Source organism: Balaenoptera ricei, chromosome 7, assembly GCF_028023285.1.
Source record: "Balaenoptera ricei isolate mBalRic1 chromosome 7, mBalRic1.hap2, whole genome shotgun sequence".
Taxonomy (NCBI): Eukaryota; Metazoa; Chordata; class Mammalia; order Artiodactyla; family Balaenopteridae; genus Balaenoptera; species Balaenoptera ricei.
Window position 1 is genome coordinate 49,304,930 of NC_082645.1, and position 19,291 is coordinate 49,324,220.

General features: G+C 35.9%; 1 protein-coding gene across 3 annotated transcripts in view; it reads right to left on the bottom strand.

The window, feature by feature from the left end:
* The window catches only part of LOC132368965 (CD302 antigen), a 132,024-nt gene that overhangs the window by 3,206 nt on the left and 109,527 nt on the right, over positions 1–19,291 (bottom strand). For all 3 annotated transcript variants that reach the window (XM_059927958.1, XM_059927957.1, XM_059927956.1), the window contains 4 exons: positions 11,306–11,416; positions 5,062–5,178; positions 4,095–4,268; positions 2,789–2,815 (listed from right to left, as the gene is read on the bottom strand). In XM_059927958.1, the coding sequence (XP_059783941.1) occupies positions 2,789–2,815; positions 4,095–4,268; positions 5,062–5,178; positions 11,306–11,416 (429 nt within the window). The remainder of the gene's footprint in view (positions 1–2,788; positions 2,816–4,094; positions 4,269–5,061; positions 5,179–11,305; positions 11,417–19,291) is intronic.

Here is a 19,291-nt window from a genome sequence, read left to right on the forward strand (position 1 = left end):
TGTTATTTACCTCCATGCATGCTTATATTGCTCTTTGATGTAAAATTTTTTTTAATTGTAGTAAAATATGCATAACAAAATTTACCACCTTAACCATTTTTAAGTGTGCAGTTCAGTAGCATTAAGTACATTTACATTGTTGTGCTGTGTCATAACCATTCAACTATAGAACTTTCATCTTGCAAACCTGAAAACTATATTAAACATTAACTCCCCATTCCCCCCTCTCCCCGGCCCCTGGCAATCACCATTCTACCTTCTGTCTCTGAGGCTGACTACTCCAGGTACCTCAAATAATTAGAGTCATACAGTATTTGTCCTTTTGTGACTGGCTTATTTCACTTAGCCTAGTGTCCTCCAGGTTCATGCATGTTGTAGCATGTGTCAGAATTACCTTTTTAAGGCTGAATAATGTTCATAGTATGTATATACCATGTTTTACTTACCCATTCATCTGTAGATGGACACTTGACTTGGTTCCACCTTCCTGGCTACTGAGAATAATACTGCTATAAACATGGTTGTTTAAATTCTGTTCAAGTCCCTGTTTCCACATCTTTTGGGTATATACTGGATCATATGGTAATTCTATGCTAAATTTTTGGGGAAGCTCCTGTACTGTTTCCACAGCGGATGCACCATTTTACATTCCCATCAGTAGTGCACAGAGGTTCCACGGTCTCCACATTCTTGTCGACACTTGTTATTTTCTGTTTTCTTTTTTTTTTGGTTTGGTTTGGTTTGGTTTTGGCTGTACCGTGCAGCACGTGGGATCTTAGTTCCCCAACCAGGGATCAAACCCGTGCCCCCTGCAGTGGAAGCACAGTTTTAACCACTGGACCACCAGGGAGTCCCTCTGTTTTCTTTCTTTCTTTTCTTTCCTTTCCTTCCTCCTTCCCTTTCTCTCTCTCCCTTTCTTTCTCCCTTTCTTCCCTTTCTTTTTTTCTTTTTGATAGCCAACTTAATGAGTGAGGTGGTGCTTTGCTTGATTTTTTTTTAAGATGTTATATATATTCATCTTATAGAAGAGTCAGGATTTACCTCCTATATATACATGAACCCAATGAACCCATAAACACTCCTTTTCTCCTCTTCTGTCAGTCATAGCAAGCTCCAAACTGAGAGAAAGTAATCATGATATTAAGGAAAAAATAAGGGCAAGAGACTTGAATAGGCATTTTATAAAAGAAGATATCCAAATGGCTAATACATGTGTGAAGGTGCTCAACATTATTTTTCATCAGGGAAATTAAAATAAGATCACTCTACATACCCATCTGAATGGCTAAAATTAGACTGACAAGACCATCATCGGATGGATGTAGAGCAAATGGAACTTGTCAGCAGGAATGTTAACATGGTTCAACCACTTTGAAAAATTATTTGATTATTTCTAATAATGCTAAACATTATTAGCTACCCTATGGCTGTTTCACTCTCAAGGAAAATGAGAACAAAGGTCCAAAAAAAAAGTATGAGAATGTTCATAGCACGATCACATTCATGCCAGACTAATAATGATCAAATGACCATAGACAGGAGAATGGACAAATTATGGTATGTTTATAAAGTAGTGTGCAGCAATAGAAAAAGTACAATATATATGGGCAGCACTGATGAATCAAAAAAATGTTCTGACTGAAAAAGTTACATTTACGTGAAGTTCAAGAACAAACAACTCTAACCTATGGTGATAGAAATCAATAGTGGTTACCTGTGGGGTGGATGCTGGTAGGGTGGGCATTTATTGGGAGGGGCATGCGGACACACCATTTTGTGGTGTGATGGAAATGTTATATCTCGATTTGAGTGGTAGTTACACAGGTATATACATAAGCAACCATCAAGGTGTACATTTAAGACTGTGCATTTTATCCTCAGTTAATTACACATCAAAAATTTGGAGGTTAAAAAATATGCTACACAATTTGCAAAAATTTCCTAACAGGCATTCATACATTGTTTTGGGGGATGCAAAATGGTACAATTTCTCTGAAACTATCAGTATTGATCAAAGTTATATATTCATGTTCAATACGGCAGTTATATTTCAGAGAATCTAAGATAAACATGCTTTTGTGCAAGGTGATTTCATTCCTTGCAGCACTGTTATAATAGCAAATGTTTGGAAACAACCCAGTAGGGGTCCGGAGTTGGTAAATAATTGAATGTATCCATACAATGGATGAGTATACAGTTGTAAAAAAGAATGAAGATTTAGCTATAGGTAATGACATGGAGAGATATTTAGACTATTTAGTGAATAAAAAAGTAAGTCATATCTCTTGTTTACATTGGCAAAAGAAACACTAGACATTTAAAGAAGAAAGTGAAATAGTGCCCAATAAGGGTTCAGGTAGAATAGGATGGACGGAGGCACAGTGGGAGGAGACAGATTTGTCAGTGTTTGCCTTGTATAGTTTTGCTTTTGGAACCACGTAAATATATTACCTGTTCCTTTCCCAAAAATACGTTTAGTAAGCCCTAAGATTCTTCATGAACTGTAATTACAACTATAAGAAAAAAATTTTTTAACAAAAGATGCAGTCATTCCCCACAAAAACAGATAACGGAGCAATGAGGAGATAGATTTGGTGTTTTTAAAAAATGTTCATTTCATACATAACTTGCAGATATATTTAAAATGTCAAGTCTTTCTGTATTCTTATAAAAGTTGTTCTACTTCACACTGTCATATAATTAAAGAGGTCTTCAGTACTACTTTAATATGCTAGAATCTTAATATATTCTTTCTTGTGGGAAAAATTTAACAAAAGACCATACTTACCTGATAAATATCTCTTTTCATATGGGACTAGAATACAAAAGAAAATCATAATTAATTTAAGTATGCCTTATTCTAAGAATGCTTCTAAACACTTTGAAAGTAGTTTAAAACGAACCCTTTAATAGTTTAGTATTATCCATATTTCTGTTGCTTGGTCATGTGTCTGTATTATCTGTTTTGAACTCAGTTTTTTTAAAAAAAGATGTAGAGAGCTAAAAACGCATTAGCTCAGTTGGTGGAAAAAGAATAAGGGAACTCAAGAAAAAGTGTGATGAAGTGAGGGAGATAAGAGGATTTGGGTTGGAAAGTCTGTAGAAACAGTAAAAGTATACAATTGTGACCCTACCTTGGTAGTACAGATTTGCTCACTATTTCTGATGTTTTGAAGTTATAGTTTAATTAAAAATTTGGCTTATATAATGGTGCCTGAGGCATAGTATATGAAAAGAACCAACTTTTAAAAAATCCAACAAATATTGGAAGTCAAATGCTACTACCATAAAAGTGTGACTGATTAGTCAAAAACCCTGCTGAGGCAAGTTTAAAAAAAAAAAATTGTATGTAGTTCCAGATGTAAAGAAAGGAAATAATCAGAGGCAGATGTATAGTTTTGGTTTGCAGTTGGAGTAGAAGGGGGGAATATTAAGGATGCAATGCGGGAAATGGCTGTTTCTGTCTTGTTTCAAGCAACCCAAAATCGTGTTTTGAAATTTAAATGTCTTTAGTGAGAAAACAGTTCTTTCTAAAACATAAAAGAACAAACTGTCTAATGTTTAACAATAATATGAAAATATTTTGGGACAGGATAATTTTGTTCATTAGAAAGCATTGTGACGTGTAAGAAGAAAACTTATACTTTAATCCAGAGTAAATTATAAACTATGATGCAATTTTTCTTGGCCTAATCAAAGATGTCCTTGTACTGAATCAAATTCTTTGTACGCTAACATTAGAATTCCGGAATCAGCCATGATTATTCTTCACCACTTCCACTGTTTAATCAAATCACAAAGAGGCTATGATAATTCCTTTGAACAATGTAAGAAATTTTTGACTTCTTAGAAGCTCTAAGAATAAGCAGATAGAATAAAAGTATTCCTGGTTCACATGATCTGGCCCTACCTCTGAAATGTAATAGGATTACATATTTGACTTCCAAGAGTCTTGGGAGCAAACCAACTCAGTATCTTCTGAAGTCTTACTTCCTCTACATATTGAGTCACACATCACAAAGAAAATTATTTTAAAACCAGCCCTATTTTCCCCACCTCTCTTAGAATGGAAAAAGGCCTTCAATTATACTTACTAGCTGCTTTACAAAGGGTTCCTTCCACAGAAGAAACTTCACAATTTCCTTTTTTCCAATCACCTGTCTTGGTGTGCAAAAAGGCACAGGTGTCAACTAGATCCTCGCCATCTTCTTGGTCTGACCACTTAACAAATGTCATATTTGATTTGTCAAACCACTTGAAACTGGCATCTGTCAGTTAAGGAAAATTTTTAACATTATGACAGTATAAAATGTGTTAAAAGAAAGTCAAAGAAAAGGGTCTAGCTTTATTTTTTTAAAACTTTTTGGCCACGCCTCATGGCTTGTGGGATCTTAGTTCCCTAACCAGGGATCGAACCCCGGGCCCTCAGCAGTGAAAGCATGGAGTCCTAACCACTGGACCACCAGGGATTTCCTGGGTCTAGTTTTAAAGGTGGGAAGTTACTAAGATATGTCTGGTCTAAACTTTTGATTGTAGGATTTAAATTAGAAGGAGGAATATATCCTGTACACAGGCAAAAGATACTGGTTCAAGAAGGTTCTGAAGAAGATCCCATTTGTGATTAAAAAATATATATAATTTTCCTAAAGAAATAGTCAAGAAAATAGTTAAAATATTAATGGTAACCTTAGTAATTTCATTTCATTTTGAAAATGATTATGTACTTTCTGTTTTCAACAGTGACAATAAATACATTTACATAGTATTACTTGACACTTGTCTATCTTTATCCTATTAATTGTTGACACTAGTACCAATTTTTATTACCCTACCATATTACAGAAATACTGAGTCTAGAACCATATTTTAATCCAGAACATGTGACACACATTGAGCTGCTCAGGGGAAAGCTGTGGTACATGGGTGCATACTGAAAATACAATACCTGGAAACCACAGGAAATACCGAACTACAGAATTGAAGAATCTAAAAGAAAGTTATCAGTTTTACTAACATTAAGAAAAAAATGTAAGAAACAATTTAAGTATAAATATCACTTACCATCTGTGTCAAAAAACATGCCTAATAGGATATCATCTGGGCCTTTCCATTGCTTTTTCAAAGTATCCAGTATAAAAGCATTTTCTTCTTCATTATGTATGCTTATCATGTCTGCTCCTGAAATTATTTTAGGGAGAAGAAGTCAGCATGTTCCCAAAATCAATGAAAATCACATGAAGTATATACAAATTATACATTATTATAATACATTATACTTTTACATCCTTTTAAAAAATTTAGCTTGAAAATGTCATGCACATTTCTGAAGAGACAATATACTCATGAGAAAAGTAAAATGATAATGTGATAAACTGAACAGAATCATACTTTTTATTTCATTCACTTAGGGCTAGTAATCTTGTAAACAACATGGAAAGAAAACATCATGGGAAGGCTGGAGCAGTAGAACACACTTCCTGCATCTCAACTTTTCACTACCCCTTCCTCTAGCAATCACGGCCCCTCCTGCCCTCAGTTCACAATTATAGGGAGGAGTAGCTCTGACCACACTGAGGAGAGCTGAAAACTACCAGGGCAACTTGCCAGAACAGTCCCAAGACCTAGTGAAGTTCAAGTAACAAGCGGTCTCTGACCTGCCTCACTTAACGGGCCACCATGTGCCTGCTGCCTGAAGCCTATGCCTTCCCATATTTTCCTCTGTGGTCACCCTTGGGGAAGTCCTGGTTAGGGAAAGTGATAAAGGAGGTCCTTGGTCCTGTTCTCATTGGACAGCTGATATTTCCTGGTACTGTCTCACCTGGTTTGAGTAAAGAGCAGCAGCCACATAGATTTTATGTCTCACATTTTTTATCCTTTCAATCTATAAGCTACATAGCACCCTACAAAATATTAGCAGTAACTTCATTTTTCCCAGATATATTTAATCTTGTTTCTTAACCCAACAAAGATTCTCTTGCAAGTTAAAAAAATCATTCCACTGTCTAAACTGGATAATACTTAGGAGAAAACGCTAATGGAGTTAGTTTCTCTCATGATAATTGCATGTTTTTGCAAGTGAAGAATGATGACATCAGAGCTTATAGCAACCAGAAATCTGGTGGGGAAGGTACATCTAACCCCTGGGAAAAATACATCCTTTCAGCTGTACTCAGCTAAGTGAGGAATAAACATCAAAATGTTCCTAAGAAACATGACTTTCCAGTCTCAGTAATTTTAGAAGTTAAAATTTTCATAATTTTCCAAGGAGAAGTCATTGATCCTAAACATTTTTAAAGTTATCTTGGAAGCTTTGGGTACTACAACTAATTCAGTTACTACATGGAGAGATGAGGAAGTCTTTCCTATCATTAAATTACATTCTTCCAAAATCATCCTGACTTAACAAAAACTTCCGAAAACTTGAGAATACTGCCTTGGATCAGCGGCTCTCCAACTTTAGTGTGCACCAGAATCACATGGAGGGCTTGTTAAAACAGTGTTGGCTTCTACACCCAGAGCTTCTGATTTAGCTGGAGTAACGTGGGGCCTGAGAATTTACATTCCTAACCAGTTCCCAGGTGACACTGATGCTGCTTGCTGATCCAGGGAACACACTGAGAAATTACAGGAAACTTAAATAATAGGCTGCTGTATTTATGACATCACTCTAAAACCAGTTAACTTTCTGGTAATTAACAGATATATGGAGATGAGAAAGAGCCATTAGGTCATGACGTGGTAAGAAAAATTTGTATTAGGCGATTAGTTTCACATCTTTTAAAAGAGGCTTAAAAAATAAATTTAACTACAGGGGAAAAGAAAACTACAGGGCCTAAAATCTCCCCCCAAACCAACCATACTGTTACAGAAGAAAATCAAACTGGGCAGACTAAAGCTCTGTTAAGAATAAAAAATAACAGGCAAACACCTTAATAGAAGAAAAAAAAATTGGTCTCAGACTGTTAAAAAGGCAGTAGACAGATACAGAAAACAAACCAGTGCTTACCAGTGGGGAGAGGAATGGGGGAAGGGGGCAACATAGGGGTGGGGATTAAGAGGTACTATTATGCATAACATAAGCTACAAGGATATACTGTACAACACTGGAATATAGCCAATATTTTATAGTAACCAAAAATGGAGTAAAACCTTAAAAAATTGTGAATCACTATATTGTTCAATTTGTAACAGTATTGTACATCGATTATACTTCAATTAAAATAAAAAAGACAATTCACCCTCACGAAAGGAAATGTAACACAAGAAGTGTGAAAAATGCAATTTCACTGGTAAAAGAATGAAAATAAGAGTTTCAGACGTGCCGATTAAACAGTGCTGGCTTAGGGTGTAGAAAAATAGGAACTCATAAGTGGTTAGTTGGAGTAAAAATTAGTAAAACCTTTTTGGAGATAATTTGGCAAGATGTCTGCGAGACAATCATTGGCTCTGCTCACATAGGCACAATCACTGATGTTCATCACATTTACAACACTGGAAGATTGGAAATAATTTAATAACCAATATTAGAGGATTAAATCAATTATGGCATATCTATATAGAGGAATAGTGTACAGTATTAGGAAATATGCATTCTATATTTACTGCCATGGAAAAATATTTTTAAAGGAAAATAGATTATGGAAATATATATGTACATATAGTATATATATGTATACATATATACATGTATATATACATATATATCAAATATTTATTAAAATATATCTGCCTGGGGGGTCGGAAGTCTAGAAGGATACTTACCAAAATGTTAATAGTCATTACATTTCCTTAGGATGGTACAATTTAGGGTAATTTTATTTTTAAAATATTTGCATAAGTGCTCTTCTATATAGTGACTGTGCACTAACCGTGTAATTAAGAACTTCTAAAAGAAAAGAAAAAATAAGACTGACCTTTAAAATACTTAATACTTTAATTCAAAGTTAGAATTCAGCAAGGTTCTCTCTCTCAGTCATAGCTCCATTTTTAAAAATTCTATGATGGTTTTCTTATCAGTTCTAGCTGCTATCACCTCCTGTTAAATGTCATACAGACTTTTAATCTGTTTTACCCTCGTACTTACTTGTACTTAGCTGTGAAATGTAACCAAAATGCCATTTTAGAAAAATCCTCAAGGGAAATATTTAACTAGGTTATAGTTTAGGCTTAGGTGTTCAGAGATGAGATTTTCATTCCTTTCTCTGACCTTGTGTCAGCCAATGGAACCTGAATGATTTTTAACATTGCAATTTAAGTAAATACTGTATAAACGTAATATGTTAGGAAAAAAGACACACTTTAATTTTCTGTAACAAATGATAGCATAAATTCCTGAAGAACACATGTGCTCAAGCAAATTTTTTTTTTACAATGCATTACCAGTGATGCTACCTGCTGAGATGTAATTTGGGTCTTTAATTCTTTTTATGGCTAGTGACATAGCTCATACACAGATCACAAAAAGGAAAGATTGAAAATATTTATTTGTTCTATTATAATGAAAATATCTAAATCAAAGGTAAATGTTGCAAAATAAGAAAAATTTTAGCCTCTCACAATTATTTTCCTAGATGAACAATAACAGTACCCAAAATAAGTACAAGTAACATCAAGTAAATTAACACAAAGCACTGGGAATATTTCTAAATATAGCTCTCAGCAGTCCAAAAGGTAACAAGTCACCTATTTTCTATACCCCTAATTATAGGTTTAAGATAGGATTTTGTATACCTGTGAAGATTTTATAAATCCAAATGTAAATGTCCAAGTATTCCTTATGCTTTTCCTTTCTTCATATATAGCAAACACTGAATTCATGTCCACCTACTGTTCTAAACCAAAACACTACCCTAGCCAAAAAAAGTAATGGTAATATTAACTAATTTTAGCTAATTTTCTGATTCATCAATGAAATGGATATTTCCAGAGTGGCAGCAAATGTAGAGGATGATCAAATAAATGATGAGATTATCAGAAATGTATGAGAAATTAAAAAAAAATCAAATCAGTAAGACAAACTGAATTTATAAATATTTAACTGGGAAAAAAGACATTTTTCTTTAGACACAAGATAAACTTTATAAGCAAATTTATATACAACGATTTAAAATTCCTAAGTGGCTACTCTACTTGAATAAGTAGAGTTAATGGACTTCAAATAATCAAAAATCAGGCCTCAAAGTTGCTGGGTGTTTTCAATTTCATTTTGCTTCATTTTCTAAAAAAAAATTAGCAAATACAATTAACTACACTTTAGTTGTAGAGGAAGTCAGTCAACAAATATTAACTATGCCTCTGTAGAGTATGCAGTTGCTTAACTGCTGAAGATAAGTATTAAAGCTGGACGACGAAATCTGACCTTATGGTTCATACAAGCTAATAGGAGTACAGGAACATGTCTTTTCTTGACTCTGAGCCTCCAATATAATTTGTTTATTGAAATCTGTGTTTATGTCTAAGTATACCTGACATAAATGGTTTTTAAAAAAGAGATAGAAAATAGTTGTGGGGGAAACACCATTTAAAAAAATCTTGTGGACTTCCCTGGTGTCGCAGTGGTTAAGAATCCGCCTGCCAATGCAGGGGACACGGGTTCAAGCCCTGGCCCGGGAAGATCCCACATGCCACGGAGCAACTAAGCCCGTGCGCCACAACTACTGAGCCCATGCGCCACAACTACTGAAGCCCGTGCCCCTGGAGCCCGTGCTCCGCAACAAGAGAAGCCACCGCAAAGGGAAGCCCGCGCACTGCAACGAAGAGTGGCTCCTGCTCACCGCAACTAGAGAAAGCCCACGCGCAGCAAGAGACCCAACACAGCCATACATACATACATACATATATAAATAAAAATCTTGGAAGACCAGCAAAATTCCTATTACTCCATTTCCTTGGAGTGAAACCATATTAGCATGTTGGAAATGTCTTGTTTTCAAAGAGCCAATGTTCAACACCATTTAGCAAGTAAGGAAAATATGTATTGAGTATTACATGGCACTTCACAGGATTTAAAATGGCTATGCCTACATTTATTCCTAAGGAAAACAATATGTACTGAGTAGTACGTGGCACTTCTTAGGATTTAAAACTCCTGTGCTTACATTTATTCCTTCTATAGTAAGTGAGTATGATTTTAATTAAAACAATTTGATATCCTTCCAAAATGTTAATTGGTGGGTTGTCAGAAATTGTGTTTTTTAGATAAAGGGCATTTTTATTTTTATTTTTTATTTATGTATTTTTTGGCCGTGCCCTGCGGCATGCGGGATCTTAGTTCCCCAGTCAGGGATGGAACCCATGCCCCCGGCATTGGGAGCGCAGAGTCTTAACCACTGGACATCCAGGGAAGTCCCAGTAAAGCACATTTTTAAATGCTGGCGTTATGAATATGTTTAAGAGAAAATTTAATGAAATAAGAGATTTTTAGATCTCACACAATAATAAAAAGTACCTTTAAATAATCAAGGACTCTCATCTCACCATCATAGATATCTCAGTTGAAAAACATGCTAACTCACACCATCGTTTTAGTTTGAGCTGACAAGTATCACAATAAGAGGCTTAACAACAAGGATGCACTTTGGGCCAAACAGCCAAATATATAAAGAGCACCCAAGCACACCTTTTTTAAAATGACATTTTTATTTAAAAGATTTCAAAATGTGAAGTTATATTTCCCAGAGAATACTGAGCATATCATGTAGCAAATACACAGCCTTTTTTTCATTTTTATTTAACGGTATGCTTCTTTACCACAGTCTCACGTCACAGTCCCATGTAATCTAACTTCTGCCCCCACTGCATGCCTGAAACAGTAGTTTCAGGGCAGAATAAGAGTGATTAAGAACGCTGGTCCTAAAATCAGACAGTCCCTGGTTTGAATCCTGGCTCTGCCAATTATTTCCTGTGTGACCTTTAACAAATAACTGAACTAGTTTTATTCTCTTGATAAAAGGAGGCTAATAATAAACTACCTGATAGGTTTGCTGTAATAATTAAAGCCAGTTAAAGTATATTAGTATATTATGTGCGTAAGAACAGTGCCTGACACAGAGTACTTACATTAAATACACCCTGCTCTTGCTAAGGTTCTTTCACTCTGCTTTGGGCAGTGTGGTCCAACAACTGTCTTCCAGCTCAAGGGTATAGCCCAATTGCACTGCTTGTGTCTTGTGTATTATAGAATAAAAGCTGTCCATTTATTACAAGGACCAAGGTGAAAGTGAGATACAACAAAACTATTTTTTAAAGAAATTAGTGAACACTCTTTACTGAGCTGTGAAAAAACAAAATAGAATAAGCTCCTTACCATGGTCAGTACACTGATTTCTGGCATCCTCTATGCTTTCTACTTTGATGGCTTCTTGAAGAAAAATGTAACAACTGTCTTGGAACTGAACCCAGGTGGATGAAGGGCAGTCTATGTGGAAAAAGAGATACGCTATTAAATAACTTTAATTTCATGAATTCCTAAAGATAAAGATATTAGATATTAAATTTTCACAGAAAAAAAAGAATGGCAATTTCCCTTGTTAACTTAGCCATAAGGCTCTTGGTCTTTGTTAAAATAAGAAATTGACAAAAAAAAAAAAAGAAATTGACTAGTGTGATAGGAATTTATTTTTCACCATTGTACATGTGAGAAAAGGAAAATGCGCCACTGATTCCCTTCTGATTTGACAGAGCAAAGTTACAAGTCTTTAGGTGTTTAATAGTTCAGACATGTAAATTATAGCATATTACATATGCTAATAACCAAGGCAATAAACTATCAAGGAAGACAACCAATCAGAATTACAAGTTTTCTTTCAAGGTTATTTTTGCAGTATATAGTAACAATTCAATTTCAAAAGTCTTAATAGTCTTACAAGATCTTTTGTTCAAAATATACTTTCAAGAACAGAGAAGAAAAGAAGTTGCTAGATTATGAATATTCAGACAAGTTTTCCTATTGCACAAGAAAACAAGATTGATGTTTTTATGAATATTTTAATTTAACACTTCATCAAAGCAGATTCTTTGAACTAGTTTTATGAAACAGAACCATACTTCTTCCTCTATTGCTGTAGAGGGTCATCTCCTTCATCTCTATCTTCTGGTGTTATTCATTATAAAGATGTGTATTTTTCAGCCTTGGCTCTGGAATTTCATTAGTTAGCATTAGAAGCAAAAGTAGGCCTGTTAAGACCTTGATTTCACTGGCCAGAATGGAGAAAGGATGTGAAGATTTTACTGAATTCCAGTGAATAAAGGAACATTAAGGCATTAACCTTCCATATTCTCTTAGGTCTGTATAGGGAAAATCACTTCTTACCTGGTTTTATTTTTGCGGGATCTCAGTTCCTCGACCAGGGATTGAACCCAGACCACAGCAGTGAAATCACCAAATCCTAACCACTAGACCTAGCACCTTGGAACTCCCTGAATTACAATTTTAATATAAACAAGTAGAAGAATGGCTTACTACAAAGATCAGAATTGAACAATCAGCTATGTTAGTCTAAATTCAACAACCTCCATTTCACTAAGCTCAGAATATGGCAGAGCCCATTCCTTGTCTCCAGTACTTGACCTCAGCTTCTTATACAGCACAGACTACAGGCCACCAAGCTACACTATCTCCCAGGCTTCTGGTGGCTTCTGGATAATGAAGTGTAAGCAGAAGTGAAATGTGTAAAAATATACCTTTAAAAGCAAAGAGTGTGCTCCCTGGACCACATTTCCTCTTTCCCACTGGCTAAAATGTAGCTAGCCATCCTCAATCAATCAATCAATCAATCAATCAATCGTGTAAACAATGGAAACAGCCTAGGAATAACAGCAACAAGGTAGAAGGATCCTAAGTGAAGCCAACATATCACGCTCAGGTTTTAAAGAGAGAGAAAATAAACTTCGACCTTGTTAAGCCATTGTTAATTCAGGTCATTGTTATAGCAGCTGAATCAATAACCTAATTAATACAATGGGCTACTTAAAATTATCTCAATTTGTGAGTCATGAGTTTTTCTCTGGCCTCATACTGCTACATTTAGTCATTAAACCATCCAAGATGTACTAGCTGAGGGTAGGCATCCCAAGATACAATTTATTTTGTATATAGGTTCCATTTTTTTTTTTCCTTCCTGCTGTTTATAAATTCTTGTCTTACACGTGTGACTACCTTGGTTTGAACTCCGGCAGGAATCTAGAACTTTCCCATTATGGTGGCTTAAAGTTGGATAGGGATGTTTTAACAACAAGCACTTTGCTTTGGGAAAATGCTCACAATAAACCATTAATTTTTAAAAATCTCACTATAAAAATATATCTGCAGTATGATTCCAATGTTTAAAAAGCAAGGAAGTCTAAAATATCATGTATCACTTACACGTGGAATCTAAAAAAAGGATACAAATGAACTTATCTACACAGCAAATAGAGTTACAGATGTAGAAAATAAACTTACGGTTACCAGGGGGTAATGGGGGGGAGGGATAAACTGGAAGATTGGGATTGATATATATACACTACTATATATAAAACAGATAACTGGGCTTCCCTGGTGGCGCAGTGGTTGAGAATCTGCCTGCCAATGCAGGGGACACGGGTTCGAGCCCCGGTCTGGGAAGATCCCACATGCCGCGGAGCAACTGGGCCCGTGAGCCACAATTACTGAGCCTGCGCATCTGGAGCCTGTGCTCCGCAACAAGAGAGGCCGCGATAGTGAGAGGCCCGCGCACTGCGATGAAGAGTGGCCCCGCTTGCCACAACTAGAGAAAGCCCTCGCACAGAAACGAAGACCCAACACAGCCATAAATAAAATAAATAAATTAATTAAAAAAAAAAAAAAACAGATAACTAATAAGGACCTACTGTATAACACAGGGGACTCTACTCAATACTCTGTAATGGCCTATATGGGAAAAGAATCGAAAAAAGAGTGGATATATGTATATGTATAACTGATTCACTTTGCTGTACACCTGAAACTAACATAACTAACAAACTAACAACATTGTAAATCAACTATACTCCAATAAAGATTAAAAAAATAATAAAGTAAAATTAAATTTTAAAAAAGCAAGGAAATCTAGAAAAGTTCAGGAATTGGAAAGGCATTTAATAGGAAGAAGGCTCAGGAAGGGCCTGAAAACAAGGTGCTTGGTTGAAAGTCTGTATGTGGAGCAGACCCTTAGATCCTCTTCCTGAGAAGCAGTACTCAGCCATCTCGGTTTCTCCGTACACCTCTGCTGCCTTCTCTGAAAGTCTGGCCCTTACTCAGAAGAAAAGACTTTTATTCCTCCGTTTCCACTTTCAGACCATCAAACATTACTCACTGCTCATCCTTTGAGATTCAGGCCATCTATCTACACCACTTTCTCTAAGACACCACCACTGTAATGTATTTTAACTTCCGCTTGTAATTTCATCACATAGTTCTTTCTCTTCGAAACCACCATCCAATGGCCATGTAAAGTAGCAGAAGGAACACAGCTTTGAAGTCAGACAGACCTGTATTTGTATCTTGGTGGTGAGACCTTGGACAACTTATTTCCTGTGTTTTCTCAGGCAAAAAGGGATAACAACCTCATTGGATTGTTGTTGTGAACATTAAGAAGCAACAAAACTGCACAGCACGGTGCCTAGTACAAGGAAGGTGCTCAAAACATTGTAGCTTTTATTAATTCTACCATCCTTGGCACCCTTCTCTAGAGTCAGTGACCTCTCTGAAAATAGGGGCTGGGCCTTATTTTTGAATCCCGAACACCTCAGATAGCTCCTTGGACTATAATAGGGACCAAAATATTTTGCTAAATGAATGAATGAATCCTATCTCCTCTTCATCCTTAAATGGCTTAATTTATCATCCCTTCAGCATCCTCAAACACTCCCTTTGCAGTGTATTCATCTTTTCCTTCTAGAAGCATGCTGTTTCTTATACCCTGGAATAGAACTAGATTGACCTTGCTGCCAATTCTAACACCGTTACTGGTACAGTTGGCCCTTGGTATCTGCGGATGTGGAACCCTCGGATACAGAGGACAGACTGTACTACACCACTTTATATAAGGTACTTGAGCATCCTCGGATTTTGATATCCACAGAGGGTCCTGGTACCAGTCCCCTGCAGATACCGAGAGACTATACTTTTTAAAAATTAAACTTTTTACTGAAATACAATATACAATGTGCAAATCATACATACCCATCTTAGTGAATCTGCATAGAATGAACATACCCATGTAATCATCGGTGAGATGAAGAAACAGACCATTAACCAAACCCGTTTGGTCCACTCACTTCCAAAGGTAATCACGCCTAACTTCTAACACCACAGATTAGTTCTGTCTGTTTTTGAACTCTATAGTAATGAACACATACAGTATGTACTCTTTTGTGTCTGGCTTCTTTTGATAAACATTACTTTTATGAGATTTATTTATGTTGTAGCATGTAGCTGTAGGTTCTTTCCCATTGCTATATAGTATTGTATGAATTTATTCATTCTGTTGATGAATGTTTGGGTAGTTTCTAGTTCGTGGCCATGACAATATATAATGCTATAAATATCCTCTGCACATGTTTTGGTGCACATATGCATGCTTTCTTGCGGGTATATTTCTAGAAGTAGATGGCTGGGCCATAGAGTGTATATGTGTCCAGCTTTGGCAGATACTGCCAAACACTCTTCCAAAGTGGTTATAATCCTTTTAAACAAGTAGGTTTAAAAAAAAAAAAACCCAGTTTGATAATCTTTGTCTTTTGAGTATTTCCATTAATATTTAACATAGTTATTGATGTATTTGAGTTTATATCTACCATCTTACTATTCATTTTCTATTTGTCCTACCTGTTTTATGTTTTTTTTCCCTTTGTTGTCTTCTTTTTGGATTATTAAACAATTTTATATTCCATTTTTCTTTTAGCTTATTAATTACACATTCTTTAATTTTATTTCTATAGTGGGTACCCTGAAAATTACAGCATGCAACCTTGATTTATTAGTACCTAAGATAAATTAGTACTTTTACCATTTCCTAGACAACACTACGATCTTACAGTAATTTAACTTCTCTTCCTTTGTGTTATTGTTGTATTACTATTTTGCATGGTCAATGTTCATTTAGTTTTAAACACATATGTACCTTCTCTGTTGCTTTTCATTCCTTCTTACATTTCTGTATTACTAATTGTAATAATTTTGTTTGCCTGAATAAACCCCTTTAACGGTAGGTCTACTACAAATTCCCTCAATTCTTGATTTTCTGTAAATGTCTTTATACTGCCTTCCTGTTTGAAGGATATTTTTGCAAATACAAAATTCTAGAACGGCAGCTTATCTTTCATTGAAGATGTATATAATTTTACTGTTTTGGCTTCCATCATTCCTATTGAGAAATCAGGTACTAGTCTGATTGTTACTCTTTTATGGCTGCTTTCAAGATTTTCTTTGTCTTTGGTTTTTAGTAGTTTGACAGTGGTATGCCTAGTATTTTTTTAAATCCTGGTGATAATATAATGCAATTATTGAATCTGTGGGTTTATTTTCACTGTTCACTTTTGGAAAGTTCTTGGCCATCATCACTTCAAATACTGCTTCTCCTCCATTTTCTTTCTCCTCCCTTTCTGGGACTCAAAATACATATATGTTAGATTTCTCACCATGTCCAATATGTTCACTTTGCTCTTTTCTATTTTTAATACTTTTGGCTCTCCATATCATAATCTTGTTTTTTCTGGTTTACTAATATACTCTTCAGTTTTAACAAATCTCCTATTAAACCCATCTACTGAGTTCATAATGTCAGCTATTTTTCAGTTATAGAATTTCAGCTTGTCTGTATTTTTATGGATTCTGAGTCTCTGGTGAAATTCTCAACCTTATAAAGATTCTTGAACTTATTACAATTATTTTACTTTTTATTTCTTTAATTTTTATTTTATTATTTATTTGATTGCACAGGCGGGCTCCTTAGTTGTGGCTCATGGGCTCCTTAGTTGCAGCTCGCTGGCTCCTTAGTTGCAGCATGCGAACTCTTAGTTGCAGCATGCATGTGGGATCTAGTTCCCTGACCAGGGATCGAACCCCGGGCTCCTGCATTGGGAGCGTGTAGTTTTAACCACTGCGCCACCAGGGCAGTCCCTATTACGATTATTTTAAAGTCCATTTTTGAAAACTCTAATTTCTGGGTCACCTGTTGGTCTGTTTTTATTTTCCCCGCTTTGGCCTGTTTCTTATTATGCCTGGTAGTTTTTCGGGTTTTTTTTTTTTTTTTTTTGATATCAAATACCAGATACTGTGCAGGAAAAATTGCACAGTATCTGGTATTTAATATTTAAAATTAAAAAAATTGCAGAGGCTCTAGAGGATGTCATTCTCCCCTAGAAAGGATTCTGGTAGGCATCTGGAGTATTGAAGGTTATCTTCATACAATCAAGGGTGGAGTCCACCTGAGGGGGATGTTACAGCCTTTGTGAGGCCCAATATCCATGGATTCCAACTGAAAGCCTGGATATTAGCTAAAGTTCCTCCTCTTTGGCAAGTAAAAACTCAAATTTTTGTCTCCTTAACACCATGAGAATGCCAAAAACTATGCTCTGCTTTTAGCTGCTTAAAATTTGGGCAACTCTCCTAAACGGAAAAGTAGTGCACAGAATATTGGGCTCGCATCAACAAGCTGCCTTAGCAGCTCTCTGATGCCTGCAAAAACCATTATTATGGAATTTTATTTAGATTTTCTAGTTGTTCTTAGTGGGAGCGTTAGTATCCCACTCCACTATAGCCAGAAGCAGAATTCCCTCTTTCACACTTTTAAGCAAGTTATCGATAAGTGCTACCATCATCCATCCAACAATCGTTTGCTGAGCAACTCCCACGTGTCAGATACAACGGTCAGTGCTAAGGGGTAAGGATAAAAGGATTTAAGGGGAATGGGTCCTACACTTGAAGTGCTCAGTCTGACAGGAGAGTCAGACACATATAAATAACAAAGGTGTGAGAGGTTAAATGCTATAAGACTATAGATGAAAAAGTAATAACTTGTAGAGTAAGGAACCATTTCAAAAAGGAGACAATATTTGAGCTGCAGTTCGCAGGACAAATGAGTTTACCATGTGGAAAAGGAAAAAGAAAAAGAAATCCCAGGCAGAGGGAACACCATAAAAAGCACAGTGACAGGCACCTAGTAAGGAGTCAAATATTTGTTGAATGGGTGAACTAAGCAGGTCTCTCCCTCCCCACACTCCTCCCACCAGATGTTTTATGTATTAAGATGTGATAGAGAAAAAAAAAGCAATCATTTCCAGAATGAAACTCAAATTGAAAGTCACAAGGGCACATACTCTGAATTGCAAACTTGGACTTGTTTTTCTTCTCCTATTTTCTTCTGGTTCCCTTTGTTGCTTTTTCTTTAGCCTTATGGAATTAAAAAAAAAGGAAATGGAAACAGACTCCATTACCACGTTTAAGGACACCTGAAACACCTTTATAAAGTGAAACACTGGAAGTCTTGAACCACGGGTTAAGAAATGCTCTCTTGTAGCATTTCTAGTCAAAACTATACATAGGATTTTGTACTGACAATAAATAACTCAAGAATATAAAAAAATCATTTTTGAAATACTGTTTAAATGGAATAAAGCATGTCTATTAAGTATACAAAAATATAATCAACACCAAGTGAAGTGAAATTTATAAATTATTTCTTTGTACACTTGTAGCTCTTAGGCTTTATAATTACAATGAACTCTGATCTCCAAACCATCTATAAAGTATATTCTTTTTTTCAGTAGCAGCTCATGTGTCAATTCTCCATGAAGTGTCCAACCCTCACCTTCCCATAACCTCTGATCCCTCTGAACTTCTACAGGACTTTGCACTATACAACATGTGAGAGGCCTTTTCTGGTTATAAAGACTAAAGACTTGTTCGGGTTACCCCAAATAATAGAGATACTTTGCAAGGATACATGGGGTAATAAGAAATCTGAGGATACTATCCCAGCAAATAGGCCTCCTAGGGTTCTTATATACCAGGTACCCACTAGGTACCCCTACCTAGCTTAGAGTAGTCAGCATCCGATATAGGAAATTATCCTTATTTTGATTAGTTATGGCTCGGATGGGGAGCATAATATGGCACAAACCATGGCCCTACGCATAAGAACCGTAGGAAGCCATTCTTGGAAAAGGGGCTGTGTTATCCTTTGATGACCAGCACACATTCATGTGCACTGATAAATCCTGCTCTTCGGTATGGTAGTTATCTGATACTTATCCTGTTTTCCCAATTGGACTGTTAACTGCATGACAACAG